The sequence below is a fragment of the Macaca mulatta genome, chromosome 5 (genome assembly GCF_049350105.2).
Source record: "Macaca mulatta isolate MMU2019108-1 chromosome 5, T2T-MMU8v2.0, whole genome shotgun sequence".
NCBI classification, from domain to species: domain Eukaryota; kingdom Metazoa; phylum Chordata; class Mammalia; order Primates; family Cercopithecidae; genus Macaca; species Macaca mulatta.
The window spans coordinates 5,026,649-5,040,479 of NC_133410.1; the positions used below are offsets into that span (position 1 = coordinate 5,026,649).

At 52.9% G+C, this 13,831-nt stretch overlaps 1 protein-coding gene across 26 annotated transcripts in view; it reads left to right on the forward strand.

Annotated features, from left to right (window-relative positions):
• Window positions 1–13,831, forward strand: part of ABLIM2 (actin binding LIM protein family member 2) — a 198,989-nt gene that overhangs the window by 178,540 nt on the left and 6,618 nt on the right. For 15 of the 26 annotated variants that reach the window (XR_013417723.1, XR_013417724.1, XR_013417740.1 and 12 more), the window contains one exon: window positions 234–314. Coding sequence is in view for 1 of the 26 variants with exons in the window: in XM_028848300.2 (XP_028704133.2) it covers window positions 24–31; window positions 234–314 (89 nt within the window). In the remaining 25 variants the exon portion in view is untranslated. Of the gene's footprint in view, window positions 1–23; window positions 144–233; window positions 315–13,831 lie in introns of all 26 variants that reach the window. The other 11 variants (XR_013417727.1, XR_013417729.1, XR_013417739.1 and 8 more) reach the window with 2 other exon arrangements.

Sequence of the window (13,831 nt, forward strand, 5' to 3'; positions counted from 1 at the left end):
TCTCCGCTCTCTCTCTCTTACAGAATACAAGGTAAGCGGGGCCGCTCCCACACTGACCTCCGTGCCGCGCCACACCTGCCCAGGTTAAAAGTCCTTTCTGTTGTGCTTTCCCTATGAAATGTGTGTGTCAGGTGCAGACGCAAGTATGTATTCTCGGTGGCCTTCTGCTCAGATTTTTGGTGCCAGCACACACTTGCTTCGTGAGGTGACCCTGTGATTTCCTCCCCCAACAGATCTATCCGTATGACTCCCTCATCGTCACAAACCGAATTCGAGTGAAACTGCCCAAGGATGTGGACCGGACGAGACTGGAGGTAAGCGGGGGGACTGCCGGGGCAGGGGACTCATTTCTCATGTGAGAGTCTCCGCAAATGCCTCCTCTGTGGTGTCAAGGTCATTGCCCGAGGGGCCACCGTGGGGGACAGTGCAGAGCCTTGCCATGACGCAGAGTAGGGGGCCCACATTGCCTCAGAGGCCAAACGACATGGTGATGACTTTGCAAAGAAGACCACCTTGGTTTGTGGATGGGGCAGGGAAGGCTTTGTAAGAATAATGAGCTCTGGGCTGGGCACGGTGGCTTACGCCTATAATCCCAGCACTTTCGGAGGCTGAGGTGGGCAGATTACTGGAGGTCAGGAGTTCGAGACCAGCCTGGCCAACATGGTGAAACCCCATCTCTACTTAAAATACAAAACTTAGCCGGGCATGGTGGCGGGTGCCTGTTATCCCAGCTACTTGGATACTGAGGAGGGAGAATCACTTGAACCTGGGAGGCGGAGGTTGCAGTGAGTCAACACGGTGCCACACCACTCCAGCCTGGGCGACAGAGAGACTCGGTCTCAAAAAAAATAAAAAAGAAGAATAAGCGGCCGGGCGCGGTGGCTCAAGCCTGTAATCCCAGCACTTTGGGAGGCCGAGACGGGCGGATCACGAGGTCAGGAGATCGAGACCATCCTGGCTAACACGGTGAAACCCCGTCTCTATTAAGAAATACAAAAAAACTAGCCGGGCGAGGTGGCGGGCGCCTGTAGTCCCAGCTACTCGGGAGGCTGAGGCCGGAGAATGGCGTAAACCCGGGAGGCGGAGCTTGCAGTGAGCTGAGATCCGGCCACTGCACTCCAGCCTGGGTGACAGAGCGAGACTCCGTCTCAAAAAAAAAAAAAAAAGAATAAGCTCTGCAGTAGGCGCCTGTTCTCTCCTACTGAGACTGAGTAAACTGCCCCAGCTTCCCACCCAACCACATTTACACCCATCTAAAATAACCGGACGTATGTAGAAAGCAAGTGTGTGTTTCAAAACCCCAGCAAGATGTCGGCACAGAGTAGGTGTTTGAATCAGATCTGTTGACTGAGAGAACTGACTTAGTTGAGTAGCTACTATGTGCCCAAAGTGGCATGTGCAATCCTCCATTACTCCTCACAAGCGCCCTGTGGTGTCCCAGCATCCAGCCAGGGGGTTTCATCTCCTGAGCCCCGCCGTGAATGTGCTGCTGCCTTTTAGTAGACTCTCTTGCTAGAGTGAAGGGTCTTGAGGCTCCTGAAGGAAAGGGGACACCCAGCCCCATCCGAGCCCCAAGGCTGGAGAGTGTGTATGGCCCCATGTGCACAGGGCCAGCTGCCCGGCCATGCCCCAGCTGCCCACCAGGCAGTGGCTCAGTCCACTTCTGGGGAGGGAGTTGGAGGGGCGTGGACGCAGCTGAGGGGCAGTGGTTGTCCTCTGCTGGGGAGGGAGTTGGAGGACGTGAATGCAGCTGAGGGGCAGTGGTTGTCTGCTGCTGGGGAGGGAGTTGGGGGGTGTGGACGCAGCTGAGGGGCAGTGGCTCAGTCCGCTGCTGGGGAGGGAGTTGGAGGGGCGTGGACGCAGCTGAGGGGCAGTGGCTCAGTCCGCTTCCGGGGAGGGAGTTGGGGGGCGTGGATGCAGCTGAGGGGCAGTGGTTGTCCTCTACTGGGGAGGGAGTTGGAGGGGCGTGGACGCAGCTGAGGGGCAGTGGTTGTCCGCTGCTGGGGAGGGAGTTGGAGGGGCGTGGACGCAGCTGAGGGGCAGTGGTTGTCCTCTGCTGGGGAGGGAGTTGGAGGGGCGTGGAGGCAGCTGAGGGGCAGTGGTTGTCCGCTGCTGGGGAGGGAGTTGGGGGGCGTGGATGCAGCTGAGGGGCAGTGGCTCAGTCCGCTGCTGGGGAGGGAGTTGGAGGGGCGTGGATGCTGCTGAGGGGCAGTGGTTGTCCTCTGCTGGGGAGGGAGTTGGAGGGGCGTGGACGCAGCTGAGGGGCAGTGGCTCAGTCCACTTCCAGGGAGGGAGTTGGGGGGCGTGGATGCAGCTGAGGGGCAGTGGTTGTCCTCTGCTGGGGAGGGAGTTGGAGGGGCGTGGATACAGCTGAGGGGCAGTGGCTCAGTCCGCTTCTGGGGAGGGAGTTGGAGGGGCGTGGATACAGCTGAGGGGCAGTGGCTCAGTCCACTTCTGGGGAGGGAGTTGGAGGGGCGTGGATACAGCTGAGGGGCAGTGGCTCAGGCCGCTGCTGGGGAGGGAGTTGGAGGGGCGTGGATACAGCTGAGGGGCAGTGGCTCAGGCCGCTGCTGGGGAGGGAGTTGGGGGGCGTGGATGCAGCTGAGGGGCAGTGGTTGTCCTCTGCTGGGGATGGAGTTGGAGGGCGTGGATGCAGCTGAGGGGCAGTGGCTCAGTCCACTTCCGGGGAGGGAGTTGGAGGGGCGTGGATGCCCCTGAGGGGCAGTGGCTCAGTCCACTTCCGGGGAGGGAGTTGGAGGGGCGTGGATGCAGCTGAGGGGCAGTGGCTCAGTCCGCTGCTGGGGAGGGAGTTGGAGGGGTATGGATGCAGCTGAGGGGCACTCAGCAGTGCCCTAGTGCTGGCGCCAGAGAGGGGAGTAGGCGCCAGGCTGCTCCTCAGAACGGGAAGTCTGGAAAGGCATTCCAGGCCCAGGGAAGCCCCTGAGCAAAGGCTGGCGGGGAGCGGGTGCTACAGGCTGTGTCCCCAGATAGGAAGTACGTCCTTACCAGGAACACTGAGCAGGCACCCACTGCCCTGCACTAGCTGGCTGGGTGCTCTTGAGCTGTGATTTCCTCACCTCTAAGATGAGGATATTGTTGCACCTGACTGAGCTGCTCTGCAGACGGGAGGCTGTATAAAGGCCCTTGCCCAGGGCCTGGAAAATAGCATTCCCTCGGTACAGGGCTAGTGGCAGTGAGGGAGAGGACCAGGTCACTGGTGTGACTGTAGCGCTGGGGGTGGATGCATCCATTTTGACCTGTTTGTTGCAAACGATAGGAACTTGACCCAAAGTGACTTAAGCAGAGAAGGAATTTACTGTGTCCATGAAGAGTCAAACTGTAAAATACATCAAGAGGTTTCGTCTGAGCCAAATGTGAGTGACCACCCGAGAGGTACAGTCTTGAGAGCTCCTGAGAACACGTGCCCATGGTGGTTGGGTTACTGCTTGGTTTGTATGTTTCAGGGAGATAGAAGACATCAATCAATACATGTAAGGTACACATTGGTTCGGTCTGGAAAGGTGGGACAGCTCGAGGTAGGGGCTTACAGGTCATAGGTGTATTCAAAGATTTTCTGATTGGCCCTTGGTTGAAAGAGTTATTATCTCAAGACCTGGAATCAACAGAAAGGAGCATCTGGGTTAAGATAAGCGGTTGTGAAGACCACGATTCTTATTACATAAAAGAAGTCTCATAAGTGGCCATCCTTAGAGGCAATAGATGGCAAATGTTTCCTATTCAGACTTTTAAAAGGTCCTCGACTCTCGGCTAATCTCTTCAGGATCAGAAAAAGACCTAGAAAGGGAAAGGGATTCTGGAATGTACATTTCCCCCACAAGAGACAGCTTTGCAGAGTCATTTTGTTTTTACTTTGAGACAGAGTCTCACTCTGTCGCTCAGGCTGGAGTGCAGTGGCACAATCTCGGCTCATTGCAAACTCCACCTTCCAGACTCAAGTGATTCTCCTGCCTCAGCCTCCTGAGTTGCTGGGACTACCGGCACCCACCACCATGGCTGGGTAATTTTTTTATTTTTTGTAGAGACAAGGTTTCACCATGTTGGCCAGTCTGGTCTCAAACTCCCAACCTCAGGTAATCTGCCCGCCTCTGCCTCCCAAAGTGCTGGGATTACAGGTGTGAGCCACCATGCCTGGCCTGCAGAGCCATTTTAAAATATGCCAAAAAGGCCGGGCGCGGTGGCTCAAGCCTGTAATCCCAGCACTTTGGGAGGCCGAGACGGGTGGATCACGAGGTCAGGAAGTCAAGACTATCCTGGCTAACCCGGTGAAACCCCGTCTCTACTAAAAAATACAAAAAACTAGCCGGGCGAGGTGGCGAGCGCCTGTAGTCCCAGCTACTCGGGAGGCTGAGGCAGGAGAATGGCGTAAACCCGGGAGGCAGAGCTTGCAGTGAGTGGAGATCCGGCCACTGCATTCCAGCCTGGGCAACAGAGTGAGACTCCATCCCAAAAAAAAAAAAAAAAAAAAAGCCAAAAAACATATATTTCGGGGTAAAATATTTGTATTTCTTTCAGGGCCTGCTCTCTGTCATGTGATGCTCTACTAGAGTCAGCCTAGAATTTGGCTTATTGCTACAGTTTTAAGATATCTGTTTTAATGTTAATGTTATCAGTTGTGCCCGAATTCCGAAGGGAGGATGGTAGAATGAGACATGTCTGACTCGCCCCCTCTTCCCTTCGTGGCCTGAACTAGGTTTTTAGGTTTCTTTGAAATCCCCTTGGCAGAGAGGAGGGGTTCTTTCCTCCTCAATCATCAGCTGGCCGCAGGGCTTAGAATTAATTTTTGGCTTACAGCTGACTCTCATGACTGAATGTCTCCTTCAGGTGTGGCTTAATCAAGGGCTCAATTATGTCTCCAGCACCCAGTTTCTTTCTTTCTATCTTTTGACTGTGCTTTTTCTGTGCTGGCTCTATTAATAGACTTTTACCTCACCTCTCTCAGGTTCTAAATCTGCAGGGAAGAGACCCACATCTTTCTCCCAGCAGTCGCAGAAAAAGCCCCATCTCTGCCCCTGAGTAGGTAATACGACCACCCTTTGATCAGCCAGTTTGGCCCAAGGAATGCAATGCCCCGATTGGCCAGGCTTAGCCATAGGCCCATGCCGGGAGCTAACAGGGCTGCTGACATCACCTGAGCTGGGTGGCGTATGTAACACTCCATCTCAGATAATGTGATAGTCATTCACAGAGACGTGAAGTCTTCCACACAGAGAGGAAAGAAGGAAGTGAATCTACAATGAAGATGAGTGGTTAAGAGGAAAGGGGTCTTCTCTGGTGCCTTTTGGTCGTTTACAGCATTTTACAAAACAATGTAGGTAAGGAAAAAGACTAATCTGTAATCAGAGAAACAAAGGTGACAGCTGCTTAGGTTACAGCTGCCTGTCACATGACTCAGGTCTTGTAATCATATTCTCTTAAGGCTCAAAATATGTTAAATTTCCAACAGCTTAGATTTTGAACAGCAACTTGTTTTCACATTCCTGAAGATGGGGAAGAGAACGCCGGGCCACAGGCAGTGATTGTCTGCCTGTGGGAGGGTGGGAGATGGGGCTGAGGAGGAGGGAGAAGCCACAGGGCAAACCCTTGACTGCCTTGGCCAGTCAGTGCGGTCAGTCCCCCAGGGTGCGCCGAGCACCCAGATGGGTAGGGATCGTGCTAGCAAAGGAACCACAGAGCCAGATAGCACAAGGCCATTTGCAGGGGTGTGGGGGGAGCTGGCAGCTTGTGGGACATTTGAACTTTACCGCACAGAAGAGGAAAGGCCACCCAAAAGTTCTGATGTGGGTCATCAGTAGATGTCATGCGCGTCCGTGTGAAGAGACCACCAAACAGACTTTGTGTGAGCAACATGGCTGTTTATTTCACCCGGGTGCAGGCGGGCTGAGTCCCAAAAGAGAGGGAGATAAGTGTGGGGCCGTTTTATAGGATTTGGGTAGGTAAAGGAAAATTACAGTCAAAGGGGGGTTGTTCTCTGGCGGGCAGGAGTAGGGGTCACAAGGTGCTCAGTGGGGGAGCTTTTTGAGCCAGGATGAGCCAGGAAAAGGAATTTCACAAGATAATGTCATCGCTTAAGGCAAGGACCGGCCATTTTCACGTCTTTTGTGGTGGAATGTCATCAGTTAAGGCGGCGCAGGGCATTTGCACTTCTTTTGTGATTCTTCAGTTACTTCTGGCCATCTGGGCATATACATGCAAGTCACAGGGGATGCGATGGCTTGGCTTGGACTCAGAGGCATGACAGTAGGAGGAAGCCAGGCAGCAGGAGCCGGCTAGGAAGCTGGTACGTAGGTCCAGGCAGCGCCAGGTGGGTGGAGAAGCCCAGCATCTGTGCTGAGTGAATGTGCAGGTGAGGCTGCGAATCCAATGAGTGCGCAGGTGAGGCTGCAAATCCAGTGCCACCCACCTCACACGCAGGAGGCGCCCCTGCTACCTCATCCTTGAGATGTCTGGGTGGCCTCTGCCTACCGTCACATGTGACCATCCCCCAGTGGCCAGAGAAGGCACCTCAAACTGAACTCCAACACCGCTAGCAGCCTGCAGGGATGCATTCTTCAGCTCCTGTTTGTTTCCTTGTGAGCTGCATGGTCAGGTCCCGTCCCAAGCATAAATACTACTGACCGTTGTAAAATGGGTGTCTCCAGTGGGGTGGGTGGTTCACCCGGTCAGGAACTGCCAGGAGGGTTCCTGCTGGTTGTTGGTCAAAGGGCGCTTCCCCTCTGGGGACTGTCTCATGGTGCTGGAGTTAATTGCTCTCACCGCAAGAGGTGAGCTCAGCCAGCATGTCTGGCAGCTCCCGGCCAGCAGCAGCGTGGAACCAGGGGCCTGTTGGGACTCGCTGCGACCCTCTTGGGACTGTAGTGTGCTTGACAGGACTTCTATTTAACTTTTTTTTGGTAATAATACAACATGAAAATTGTAAAATACACGCGGTTAACATTTGTAAATGTATCCTTTTAAAACACCCTCTGACACCTGGGTAATGGTTTTAATGGCTCAGATTTCCAAGAACACACCCAAGGGTGCGACCGTAGTCCTCCCTCCTCAGGATCAGCCAAGCCAGGAGGCAACTGGAAATATTACCACATATGGGGAATGTCCCTCATTCTTCAGCAGCGGCTGCCTGCCTGCCTCGGGCTGGGAGTGGGATGTGAGCCAGAGGGGGCTCAGGAGGGGCCACCTCCCGGCAGGAGAGAAAGGGACCCCTGGTGTTTTTCTTTCAGAGGAAAGAGCTTTATTTTTAATATAAAAACTATTCTTAACTGTCATAAAAGTCCAGAAAAATACAAAGAAGGACATAAACCTCTTAAGGAATTCCCCCACCCAGTCACAGCGGATAACTCAGTGGGAGACATGCCTCTGGAAATCTCTTTTGCACATCATCTCAGAGCTAACTGAATCCTATTTTGGATCAAGAGGGCTCATGCTGTATATCCAGGTTTGACATCCTGCTTTTTGCTTTCAAATTTGACATGGATATTTCTAGGCCGGTCAGTGACGATCTGCCCCACTTTTTATTTATTTATTTTTATTTATTTTTTGAGACAGAGTCTCCCTCAGTCTCCCAGGCTGGAGTGCAGTGGTGCAATCCCAGCTCACTACAGTCTCCGCCTCCTGGGTTCAAGCGATTCTCCTGCCTCAACCTCCTGAGTAGCTGGGACTACAGGCGCACACCACCACACCCCACTAATTTTTTGTGTTTTTAATAGAGATGGGTTTTCACCATGTTGGCCAGCCTGGTCTCAAACTCCCGACCTCAGGTGATCCGCCCACTTCAGCCTCCCAAAGTGCTAGGATTACAGGCGTGAGCCACCATGCCAGCCTGCCCTACCTTATAAATGGCCATGTGGTGGCCTACTGGGAATGTGGTTCCCACAGGGGACGTGTGTGTGCCTGTGTGCTTGCATATGTGTGTGTGTATACTTGTGAGCATGTGTGTTTACATGTGTGTACATGTGCATATACATGTGGGTATGTGTGTGCACGCATGTGTGTGTATTCGTCCATTTTCACACTGCTATAAAGAAATATCCGAGACTGGGTAATTTATAAAAGAAAGAGGTTTAATTCAGTCGCAGTTCTGCACGACGGGGGAGGCCTCAGGAAACTTACAGTCATGATGGAAGGGGAAGCAAGGCACGTCTTACATGGTGGCAGGAGAGAAAGAGAGAGTGCAAAGGAGGAACTGTCAAACACTTACAAAACCATCAGATCTCGTGAGAACTCACTCACTCCCATGAGAACAGCATGGGGGAAACTACCCCCAGGACCCAGTCACCTCCCACCAGTCCCTCCCTCCACATGTGGGGATTATGGGGATTCTAATTTCAGATGAGATTTGGGTGAGGACACGGCCAAACTATATCAGTGTGTATGTGTGTATACACATGCCTGTGTGTATGTATGTATGTGGATATGTGTGCATGTGTGTGTATATGGTGTGTATACATGTATATGTGTGTTTATGTATGCATGTACACATGTGTGTGCATGTGTGTATATGTGTGTACACGTGTGTATGTGTATGTGGATATGTGTGTATATGGGTGTGTATACATGTATGTGTGCATATGTGTATGTTTATGTATGCATGTACACGTGTGTGCGTGTGTATGTGTGTATACGTGTGTATGTGTATATACGTGTGTATACGTGTGTGTATGTGTGTGTATGCATGTGGATATGTGTGTGTGTGTGCATGTGTTGTGTGAGTAAGATGAGGGATGGCAGGTAGGGAATGAATTCCAGAAAGAACAAAGTACACGTGCAAAGGACTTGGGACAGGAGGGAGCCATGGCTGTTGGAGGAAGTATACGGAAGCTGAGGTGTCTGGACCTGAACCCTGATAGGCCCTACAGGGCCCTGGACCATGTTAAGCAGTTTTTTTCTTTTTAGCCTAAGAGCAATGGCATTTATGACTAGGTGTGCAATTGAAAACAACCCCTGTGGCTACATGATGAAGCCCAGATTGGCTGCGTAGAGGCAGGGAGACTGTTTCAGGGCAATTTGGGTCTGGGGCAAAACATGATGGCATCTTCGACACTGGTTGTGGACTGGTGAGTGTGAGAAGCGGATGGATGCAGGTGATCTGTGGGAAGTCAAGGGAGCAGAACTTGGTGATAGGAAAGCACCCCAGGTGTGGCTGCCGGCTGTGTGGGTGGGATGGTGACACCCAGCCAGATGCTCTGCACCTGTGAGCGGCAGTCAGTCACTGTGACAGTGGGTTTTGCAAAAGAGGAAAATTATATGCACAAGACTGCTGAGCAAGGAGACTGGAGAACAAATCTCAAACTTGCCTCCCAGAGAATAGGGCCTAGGGAGGAATAAGAAGTGGGTGATCTAAGGCGTGGGAAAGATGACTGGCTGGTGCGGAGGGTGAGGGCATCGGGATTTTGGGTGAACATGATTGAGCTACATGGTTCTTCATGGGACATATGTTTAAGAAAAAGACAGTGTTAGCATGATCCAAGAAAGGTGTTTTTGGCCCTCTGAAGTCGGGCATTCGCTCAGGCCTACTTGAAGGGCTCATGGTCTCTACTGGCTTAAAATGGACAAGAGCTAACTGTAAGTTCCCAAAAAACAATTTTAAGCAACCATTACTATAGCGATCCACACATTAGAGGTGTTATCTGTAAGGGAGCTACTGGGAATTGAGTTACGTATTGTTTGGCCACATGACTTTTAGCTATATAGGTTAAAAAATTAAGGCGCGAGTGACTAGAAGCAAGCAGGCAGATTAAGTTTGGAGTTCTGATCAGATGCATCCCTCAGTTTCAAGGTTGGATGATGCAGCGGCCAGCACTTAGTGGAGCAGCACGTGGGCAGATGTGATTAACACCCACTGATGGGGCATGGCCAAGGGGATGCAGGATGCCCAGCCGCACAGTGGTGAAAGGTGCCACGCAGCACATGGTAGGTGTTGAGTTAGTGTGGATATGTATGGAGGAGTATGGAGAAGCCATGGTCATCCTCTTCCACTCTGAGAGGGCTGTCCTATGGAAGAGGGTCAGATGAATCAGGTGGCACCAACATGCAGAGTGGGGTTCAGAACACGGAGCTCATAAGAGGCAGACCTGAGATTCAAGCTAAGGTGTTGCTGGCAGCCACTGCAACATGCTGTCTTCTGAGTTAATTACAGTGTGGAAAATGCATTTTTTTGAGACAGGGTCTCACTCTGTCACCTAGGGTGAAGTGCAGTGTCACAATCACAGCTCACTATAGCCTCAACCTCCTGAGCTCAAGTGATCCTCCCACCTCAGCCTCCTGAGTAGCTGGGACTACAGGCATGTGCCACCACACCCAGCTAATTTTTTACTTTTTGTAGAGACAGAGTCTTACTATGTTGCCCTGGCTGGTCTTAAATTCCTGGGCTCAAGTGATCCTCCCACCTCAGCCTCCCAAAGTGCTGGGATTTGAGTCATGAGCCACTGTGTCCAGCCTGAAAATGAATTTGTAAGCTGTCTTAGGTGCCCCCAACTTCCCAGTACAGACAGGCATTTTGCTCCTTAGATAGGAAAGTGTATCAACCAGGGTTTTCCAGAGAAACAGAACCATTAGGTGGATGAATGGTGGGTGGATGGATGGATAGATGGATAAGTGGATGCATGGGTAGGTGGATGGATGGGTTGGTGGATGGATGGGTGGATGGGTGGGTGGGTGGATGGATGGATGGATGGATGGATGGATGGATGGATGCATGAGTGGGTGGATGGATGGGTTGGTGGATGGATGGGTGGATGGATGGGTAGGTGGATGGGTGGATGGATGGGTGGGTAGATGGATGGGTGGGTGGATGGATAGGTGGGTGAATGGATGGGTGGATGGGTGGTTGGGTGGGTGGGTAGATGGATGGATGGATGGATGGATGGATGGATGGATGGATGGATAGATGGATAGATGAATGGAGGAGTGGATGGATGGATTGGTGGATAGGTGGATGGGTAGGTGGGTAGGTGATTGATGGGTGGATGAATGCATGGGTGGACAGATGAATGGATTAATGGATGGATAGATACATGAGTAGATGGATGGGTGGATGGGTGGATGGATGAGTGGGTGGATGGGTGGGTAGGTGGATGGGTGGGTGGATGGATGGGTGGAAGGGTGGGTGGATGGATTGGTGGATGGGTGGGTGGATGGGTGGATGGATGGATGGGTGGATGAGTGTGGATGGATGGATGAATAGATGGATGGGTGGATGGATGGATCAATAGATGGATGGATGGATGGATGGATGGATGGATGGATGAATGGAGGAGTGAATGGATTGGTGGATTGGTGGATGGGTGGATTGGTAGATGGGTTGGTGGCTGGGTGGATGGATGGATGGATGGATAGATAGATAGATAGATAGATAGATAGATAGATAGATAGATAGATAGATAGACAGATAGATAGATAGATAGATAGCCACAGCCATATACTAAGAAATTTGTTTTAAGAACTTGGCCCACACAATTGTGCAGGCTGACAATTCTGCAATGTGAAGGGCAGGCCAGCAAGCCAGGGACTCAGGCAGGAGTCAATATTCCAGGCTGGGCTTCTTCTCTGGGAAACCTCAGTATTTACTCTTCAGGCTGTCAACAGACTACATGAGGCTCCTGCATTCTTGAGGGCAATCTCCTTTTCTTGCAGTCAGCTGACCGTCAATGTGAGCTGCACCTACAGCACACTTTCACATCTAGACTAGCGCATGACCAAACAACCGGGCCCCACAGCCCAGCCACGTCAACACGTACAATTCAGCTGTCTCAGAACGCAAGGTGAATGGGTGGAAAGGGACTTCTTGTCTGGCCTGAGGCCCTCCCGGGTCCGTGGCTCGAGGATTCGCACTCTGAGACCTTTCTGCTTGCTTGGCGGGGCAGGGCAGAGCAGGAAAACAACGCTGTAGCCACAGGAGCTTTTGTAAATTGCACGCTTAGTCATAAATGCCATTGCTGTTAGGCTAAAAACCAAACTGCTTAACACAGTCCAGGGCCATGCAGGGCCTATCCTGTCCTCACCTTTCCCAGCTCGGGTCAGACGCCTCAGCTTTCTTCTTCTTTTTTTTTTTTTTTTTTTTTGAGACGTGGTCTTGCTCTGTCACCCAGGTGCTGGAGTACAGTGGCACAATCTCAGCCTACTGCAACCTCCACCTCCCTGGTTCCAGTGATTCGCCTGCCTCACCCTCCTGGGTAGCTGGGACTATAGGCATGCACCACCACGCCCGGCTAATTTTTGTATTTTTAGTGGAGACGGGGTTTTGCCATGTTGGCCAGGCTGGTCCCGAACTCCTGATCCACCTGCCTCACCCTCTCAAACTGCTGGGATTACAGGCGTGAGCCACCGTGCCCAGTCAACACCTCAGCTTTCTTATGCTTGCCCCAGCAGCCAAGGTTCCTCCTGCCCCAGGCCTTTGCACACACACTTTATTCTTCCTGGAATTCATTTCCTACCTGCCATCCCTCACCTTATACACACATACACACACACACACACACACACACAGCAAGGGGAGCAGCTCATTGCTGGAGTCCTGTGGTTTCTTGAACTGTCCTCTTACAGGCCCTGAGGCCAAATGCACACCAGGGTTTGCTCAAGCAGTGAGAGCTCAAACTGTTGGAATGTGCCTGAAAAATAAGGGCCCCACAGTGAAAGAATATCTCCTTTGTTTAAACTCATCCAACTGGTCTGAGGAGAGGGTGTGTCCTGGTAGACTGAGGGTGACAATAGGAGGTTTGGAGCCACATGTGTGTGTCTGAGAGATAGGTTTGCACCAGAATCCCGGACCTTAGGGCCTCCCTGGCCAAGACAAGGAAGAGAAACACAAGCAGAACTGTGTGGCTGGGAGAAAGTGTCGGGAGTCAGGAGAGTGGCCGGCAGACGCCAAATGCAGGGGCCTCGTAGGCCAGGACAGTGGTGGGGGAGCTCCGTGGCGCCACAGCGAGAGCAGGACAGGCAGTGGAAGCTGGAGGTGTTGGGAGGCAGCGCTGCAGAGGGGAGCCCAGATTTAGATTCACAGATGCAGACAGGACATCTTGTCCCTCAGTGAGGACGGGACAGTGCTGTGAGCAGACAGGCCTGTGCTCACCCCCATGGTGCTGAGAGCCAGAGAAGGTCAGCACTGACTCAGCCTTGAGGGACACAGCATGGCCCCAGGGCCTGCTTGGTGAGCACAATCCAGGAGGGCCTCCAGGAGGAGGGGACACTTGAGTCAGGACCAGTAGGATGAGGAAGAACGGCCAGTGAATGGGAGAGGGAGCACTGCGTGGTGCTTCCCCTGGGGTTCCACAGCACACCGTGGAGCAGAGGAGCGGAGGAGAGTGTGCAAGGCTGTGGAGGGGCAGGGTCCTGGGGCCACCTGATAGCCATGGCATTGCCCCGCTAAGCCACTGTCCCCTCTCTGCCCCATAGGCTGTGGGAGAGGTCCCGGGGTGTGGAGGGAGAGCTCGCCTGGAGGGACAGTGGCCACCATCATTATGACAGTGATGTCACTGTAGGGCCTGCAGGGACCTCCTGCTGGGAGGGCTGGAACTTTGGGGCCTGGGCCTGGCTTGAGTGAGACTCACCCCTGTATGCAGGGCCTCCTTGTGCAGGCCAAGGCAGCATGAGCTAGTGGGATGCACCACGGAGCCCAGGCCTTGGGAGAAATGTGGCCCCTTGCTGGCCCTGGGGGCCCAGGCTGAGCAAGGCTAGCACCTGAGGCCCAGCCGGTCAGCCAGCCCTGTGCTGGTGCGGGGGGTGGCTGTGACTGGTGGGCTGTGTGGAGGAAGGAGGTGCCGGTCAGCCGGCCCTGTGCTGGTGCGGGGGGTGGCTGTGACTGGTGGGCTGTGTGGAG